We start from the raw sequence: 7,268 nt of genomic DNA on the forward strand, positions 1-7,268 counted from the left end.
ACATATTTAGGAGTACATATTTTCCTATTTAGTATACAAAGTACTTCATAAATATGAATTATGTTACAAAAATAGCTTTGGGTGCGCTCACATGGTAAGCACTTTGCTAATTTGGGACAACCTTTAAGGATTGTGGGTATTTCACATAACTAAGAACAAACTCTAGTGTTAGTTTAATTTGAGCCATGAATAATTCTGATAAACATCATGTATTTCTTCAGATCACCACGAATGCTATGTAAGTCACGTTGATTTTTTTTTCCTCTTTAGGGTTTTTATGTATAGACAGGTAATGCTTAAGTTGTTCAAATTTATTTTATAGTTATGTAATGCATGGTATATTTTAAACAAGTATTTGCACAATTTAACATTATAAATCCAGGGGTTTCAAGATGCAGGCCATAAAGGTTATCGATTTACAAATACTATCGAATGTTCTGTCCTTGCATGCTTTTTAAAAAAACTTTTCAGATAATCTTTACACAGATTTGTTACAATGCCACAAATTAAAAGGATTGTTTTGTTCCAGTTCCACCAACTTAATCTACGTGCAAGATGAAGGACCCAGCTGAGGTACAAACAGTGGTACCAGTTTTCTTGAGTTTGTTTTGCAAAGCACAAAGAGACGAAAGTTTTGCATTGGGGTACAAAACAGAGTTGCCTCTTGAGGTTAAATTCAGTGTATTATGTGTATTAAGCATCCCTTTGGCAATAGAGTTTGCAGTATCCCCACAGGACTCCACAGTATAGGTTTCATGTAGTACATCTATTAAGTAAATTATCTTCTATTTGACACGTCTTTGCAGCTACAGTTAATGAGACACCCTTGGAAACACTTGCCTCTATGCCTATTGATAATATAGTATTTGGAAGTTAGAAGTCAACAAAAGGCACTTTCATCATTAAATAAATGTCCTTTGTATGAAGTAAGATTGCATGACCTAGATCTTGTTCAAAGCTGTTTGCTCCTCAAGGACCTGTAGGTAGTCAGGGGAACTCTGAAGTTTTGCCTTCAGTTCAAAATACTCACTCTTCCTTTGCTCCACAACAATTTTACTGTGGTTGCCACCTATCAGTGACTTCTTGTTTTTTTTGTCTTGTTGTTTTTCTGGATAGCGAATCTCAAAGCCACTGACACCTATGCTATTATACTCCTTTTTGCTTTCAAGAAAATTCTGAATAAACACATTGGAATCCCTGCTGGGGAATAGTTCATCCAGCTCATCAATTGTGCTCAGTCTCTTCCTGGTATCCACATGTAATAAATCTTTCTCCTTGTCGGCAACATTTCTCATAATGACTTTCTGTCCTGGAGGATCTGAAAACATGAATCCGGTTTCTGACTCTTTCAAGCCACAGGTGTGGCTCTTGCTCATCTGTTCTATGGTTTGTGGAATAAAAGCTTCTGTGCTCAGTCCGTCTTTTTTATTGGTTTTGTGGTCATGCTTCCTTAGCTGCAGCTGCATGGAGCCACATTCCGGATTTCCCAGGCCTTCGTGCTTCACCGTGGGTTTCTTGTTGCGTCGCAGCACAAAAACAAGAAGGCAAAAAGCAACAAACACAGTTAAAATAAGGACCACTAAAATACTTAAGATTAAAATAGACAGAGGCACTGGGCCACCAGGAGGACTTCTAATGGGCCCCAATGGGGTGGTGAATGTAATGACAGGCGCAGGGCTCGTGAATGGTGCAGATGGCTTGTTTAAAAGTTTGGGACATAAGATTTCATTTTTGAGGGACTTTAGTTCGATGTTGGCAAACTGAACAGGTGTCTCACATTTCAGTTCTTTCACAACAATCCCATCGCTCAACTTCTCCAGCCACAGCTTTAACGCCACTAAGTCACACGTGCAGTCCCAGGGGTTACCCTCCAAGTCAATTTGTGTAAGAGACTGCAGCTGATCGAGGACCCCACTGACAGGGAGGTACATGAATTTGTTATTCCTCAGGTTCAGTCTAGCAAGGGATGCTCCAGAAAAAATGTAAACAGGCAGGCTCTTTAAGAGATTATTGTTTAAGTACAGTAACTGTAAATTTGGCATGGAGTCAAAGGTGCCTGCTAAGATTTCCTTAATCAAATTGTATTCCAAGTACAAATACTGCAGGTTATGAAGGCCTGAAAATATTTCAGGATAGAGTCTTTCGATCTGATTGCCATTGAGATACAGCCTGCGTAGATTAGTAAGATTGTGGAATACTTCTCCTTTGATCACTGTAATCTGATTGCTGCCTAAATGAAGCAAATCCAGTCCTTCAAACTCTGTGAAGTCTGAGATGTCCACATCTTTGATGCTATTGCCATTGACATGTAGCTTCTTGGCATTTAAAGGTTTCGGTACCAGTTCAGACATGGACTGAATATTTTTCTCTTGGCAGTTAACACTCAGTCCCAAATCGGAAGGATGTGTTTTGCAAAAGCAAGGCGCTGGGCAAGGTGTAAGAGGAGGCACCCTAGTTTGGTAAGACACAATCTGACTGAGATTGCGGGTGGAGAGGGCTTTGCCTGCCACAATGCCAGAGATTTTGGAAGGATTTGTCGTTTTCGGTGGTTTGGTCACTAATCTGTGTGAGGATGTTTGGGTAGTGTGACCATTGGGAGTGGTGTAGCCATTGTCCAGCTGAGATGGAGGCAGGATGCGTACATCAAAATCACTGCCTGTTCCCATGGGGCATAATTCTTGTTTGTTGGTTTCTTTTAAAAGCCTTCCATATAAGTCACTGGGAGTTTCACAGATAGCTTCTCCTATGTAAATGTTATATGGCATGTTCTCCAGCCAAGCTTTTAAAGGCAACAAATCACAGCTGCAGTTCCAAGGGTTGTCTTCCAGTTGCAATTCAACGACACGGCCAATGTGTTCCAGAACTCCGATATAGGGCAGCTTCTGGATCCTATTCCCTCTTATATCCAGATGGGTCAAAGATGCGAATCGAAAGATATTATCAGGAAGGAATGAAATCAGATTGTCATTAAGAATGAGAACTTTCAGTTTGTGGAGCTTATTGAAGGCTCCTCGTTCAATATACTTGATTAAATTGTAGTCAGCCTGGAGATACTCCAAGTTCTCTATACCAAGGAAAGTGTCAGCTCGGAGAATCTTTAATTCATTGTTGTTCAAGTGCAACTGCTTTAATGCACTGAGCCCAAGAAAGGCTCCTCCCTCAATGTTCTGCAGTTTATTATTTCCCAGATGCAGGGATACTGCGTGTGAAAAATTCAAGAATGTATTTGGGTAGAGGATATTTAAAAAATTGTTTTGGAAATTGAGGTGATAAAAATTAGACCAAGGTGGTTTCAGCTGATTTGGTCTGTAGACTGAAACCTTCTCACAGTTGACATAGAGCACATTTTCAACTGACACGCAGGAGCACACATTGCAAATTTCCACTGATATGTCAGAATCTGCATTTGTCGAAGAAATCAGGGCTGACAAAATCAGAAAGAGCCAAAGAAACATCTTCTTGTAATCAGCAAACAACTTTATGCTTCTGAATAAAGAGAAATAATCTAAAAAATAAAAAGAAAATATTTTTCAATGGTGATTACTTTAAAAATTATTATTTGTGTTTAAATCATACCATAGTGAACACATGGCTTTAATTACTAGGTGTTGTATTCTTAAGACACCCAAAACTCCAAATATTTGCACTCAGTCAAAAAATAACAACTACTAAAATTGCCATACATTTTATTTCTATACCCATATTTTATACAAAATTTGCATGTGTAGGATATACAACAAACAATACAAAAAGAGATTTAAGCATGCTTAAACCTTAACAATCTGAAAATATTTTTTCTACACGCAACGCTGAGCTCTGCCCTTGAAGACAGGCCTTAAGCTTCCTACTTGCAACTCAAATGACCAACGCAGGCCACCAAGTATGCCATGTAGTTTATACCACAAAGGCATTTAAATTAGTGGATATCTATTCCCTAGGCTTCAGCTGCTAGGTAAAGAGGTTGAGTAGAAAAGATATTAGAGCCCAAGGTTCAATGGAGGATGTAAATGGGATTGGGTAGTTTAGAGGGGCATTTAAAAGACCAAGGTGGAAGGCACCCTGGGAAGAGATTTGCCTGAGCTTCAGCCCACACTGCCATGAGTCAGTTCACTCCTGTACACTGCTGCTTTCAAAAGCACAGATGACCCTGTGGGGTTCTAGAAAAACAACTGAGTAGGGGCTGGCCAAATTTTATTTTCAGGTAAATAAATGGTATCTAGTTTCCTTTCAGTTATTTTCCAAATGAGTGGGGTTGGGGCATTTATCTTTGGGTCCTTGAAGGCAGGAGAAGAACCTGCTTGCTCCTGCATTGTAGACTTTCCATTCCTTGAACTAGCTCTCTTGCCTGCCTGGCCCTCTCTCATCCCTTCATTTGCCATTTTGAACCCAAGCTCTGACTGGCCCTTGGCTCAAATGCTTATCTCCTTCACCTTGACTACAGACGGCAAGTGCGGAGGAAGAGGAGTTCACACACTACAATCTTTGAGTAGCTCTATCTGCAGTACTAGATCCATTCAGTATAGCAATTTTTGTCCTACAATCATCAGTTCTCAAACACCCACTTCCCCAACATTACCACCTCCATGTCCCTGTCCATAAACAAATAATCACTTGTTGGTAGAGTTTAATGCTTAGCAAATTAACCCGTTGTAGCCAGCTCCTTAAATATTGCATACATACATAAACATATACAATGCTCCCTAGAAAAGATAAAAGGAACACCATCAGCGTGCATTTTATTGATGCAACTTTAGCCATGTGAATCTTTTTCATCATGAATTGGAATCTGCCTGCAATTTCAATATGGTCACCGCCAAATATTGATTAAATAAATAACCAGGAACACACAATGAGAGACTGATGAAAAGAAGTGTCACAAAGAAACTCCTTTGTTTATTTTGCCCATGAGAAATTAGCTAGTAGTAAAACCGAACATGTCTCAAAGTAGACAACCTATAAGCCATGACCAGGAGGATATGCATTTTAAGTAGTGTGGTTCAGAATACTGCCGAGATGCTATTTGCTTGCCATATACGTGGGCATCTCCCCTATTCACCATGATAGCATGCTTGGCATTACAAAAAGAAGTCATAATTCTTAAGTATGACATCACCTAAACCAACTTCCATTGTAAAATCAAAATTTCACATGGTCTTTTTTGCCTTGTTATAGATGTGGTTTTTAACAGCTATTTTGATTGAGTCATTTCTTGTTACTAATCACCACCACCCCCCACCCCAAAACAAAGAAATCAGAAATCTGAAAATGCATAAGAAGCTGCCCTCCTCCTCATAATTTCTACTTTAAGTAACAAGGGTGGGGGGGGGAGGGGAGAGGCGCAAGGACAAGCTAGGAAGTTCCCAAATGCAGCTCTTGTGAAGCAGAGGAAGCCGCAAGCAGCTGGAGAAGCAGGCAAGGGAGAGAATGAGCCGGGTCCGCCAAAGAGAGAGGGAAAGAGGTACTGAAAGGGCAAGAGACTATGGAGAAATGGAGAAAGAGCTCAGAGAAGGGAGCTAGATAAAAGGGTAAAAAGGGGCACTGAATGTAAGCCAAAGAAAGCGCACATTCACTTGGTACCACTACAACGTGCACATTTAAAAATAAAGGGAAAAGGGCAAAAGAGAGAGAAAAAGCAAAAAAACAAAACAAACAAACAAACAACAACAACAACAACAACAACAAAAACCCCACGCAGAGTACGACTTGTATGCAAAGTGCCACCTCTCGGGCTGCCGAGAGCGGTCCGTCTCCCTATCTGTGTCTCGGTTTCTCATTGCCCGCAGAACGCTCGGCTCCCACGGCCGGCCAGTACTGCACAAACCTAGCCTTCCCACAAATCCGGCATCTACGAGAGTGCCGCGCCTGACGCTCTGCGCTCGGGCGAAGGGAGCCGGCCTGCGGAAGGTAGACCACCGAAGCGGAGCAGTGGGCCAAGGTGGCTCCCAGGCAGCTGACGTGAAAAACCTCTGCCGGCCCGCCTAGGGCTGGGATGGGTCCGCGAAGAGACCCGGCCACAGCCGCCCCCCTGTGCGCTACCTCGGGCTGGCGGCGACTCGGGCGGAGGGGCCCCTGGCGCTGGCGCGTACCGCAATGTTTTGCCGCATCCCGGTGCCCGAAGCCGACGCGCAGCCCCCTCTCGGGTCCCTGGCCCGAGCAGCAGCCTCCCGGGCTGGGTAGTCTTCCCTGCTGCGGGAGCCTTCGGCCCCGCTGCGCACACATTTCTCCGCGCGCTCCCGTCCCACAAGGGGCAGCTGCTGGAGTTTCGGCCTCTTTAGACCCAGGCGTGCGTTGGGTGAGAAGGAAGAGATGGCCAGCTCAGGCCGCGAGGACGACGGCACTGGGGCGTCACTGACACGCTTGCCACAAGCAGTTACCCCGTGGCTCCGTGGCCGTGGGCGGCGGCCCAGGCTGCCTCTTGCCTGTCCCCCACCTCCCCTAGCCAGCGACATAATCCTGCTCTCAACAAGCCAGAAAGCTCAACATTTAGGCACCTTGCAAAGTCGCGCTGCCAGCGCTAGCCCGGTTTTGTAGGGCTTTTTGAGTTACCCACCGGCTCCTCCTCTCGTGTTCCCAGTCCTGCCGGGTGCCAGCAATCTCCGACCAGCCCGCGGGCCACTGCCCGGAGCCCCAGATCCACGTCCACGCAGAGTGCCTGCGAGTGGGGCACAGAAAACAAAGCCCAGTGTAGCGGCCTCGACAGTCCGCGCCGCCGGCGACCAAGACACTTTCCCGGCCGCTCTGGGGGTGGAGGGGGAGCGATGTTAAAGACACCCGGATTCTTTCGTTCCTCAGGGACATGAGCCCGCGCCGTGGACAGGCAAGTGGTGGTGGGGGGGGTGGGAAGGAGGTGTTAGCCACCACCGCCACTTCGGCCACTCAACCGGCCCCAAACCAACAGGACCCAAACTAAAAATAAGCTCTCGGCCCCCCTTTCACGCGCACGCACGCGCGGACACACACACACACACGCGCGCGCGCACACGAGTTGCCGAGCCGAGCGGGGATGAGGCGGCGCGCGTGTTGGAGCAGCTCGCGCAGCCCCCGCTGGAAATTCACCCACCTTTGGAGCCTGGCGTCTTGTGCAGGGCCCGCCGCGCCCGCCGCGCCGCGACCCGCGCTGCAGTTTCTGCGATGGTCTCTACGCGATCCCGATCTAGCTCCTCCGCGCCCGCTCGCGGGTCAAACCCACCGAGCAGCACTAGCGAGCGAGCAGGCGGTGAGCGGTGCGCGCGCGCGCGCGCACCCGACCAGACACCGCGCGCGCACCC

General features: G+C 45.8%; 1 protein-coding gene across 3 annotated transcripts in view; it reads right to left on the minus strand.

Annotated features, from left to right (window-relative positions):
* Positions 1 to 293: 293 nt before the first annotated feature.
* The window catches only part of SLITRK4 (SLIT and NTRK-like family, member 4), a 7,678-nt gene continuing 703 nt past the window's right edge, over positions 294 to 7,268 (minus strand). Inside the window, exons 1-2 of one of the 3 annotated variants that reach the window (XM_008567842.1) lie at positions 7,061 to 7,262; positions 294 to 3,505 (exon numbers count right to left, since the gene is read on the minus strand). In XM_008567842.1, coding sequence (XP_008566064.1) covers positions 942 to 3,455 — 2,514 coding nt within the window. In that variant the 5' untranslated portion in view covers positions 3,456 to 3,505; positions 7,061 to 7,262 and the 3' untranslated portion in view covers positions 294 to 941. Of the gene's footprint in view, positions 3,506 to 6,550; positions 6,713 to 7,060; positions 7,263 to 7,268 lie in introns of those variants that run through there. The other 2 variants (XM_008567835.1, XM_008567831.1) reach the window with 2 other exon arrangements.

Source organism: Galeopterus variegatus, unplaced genomic scaffold (assembly GCF_000696425.1).
Source record: "Galeopterus variegatus unplaced genomic scaffold, G_variegatus-3.0.2 Scaffold19, whole genome shotgun sequence".
In the NCBI taxonomy this organism is placed as follows: Eukaryota; Metazoa; Chordata; class Mammalia; order Dermoptera; family Cynocephalidae; genus Galeopterus; species Galeopterus variegatus.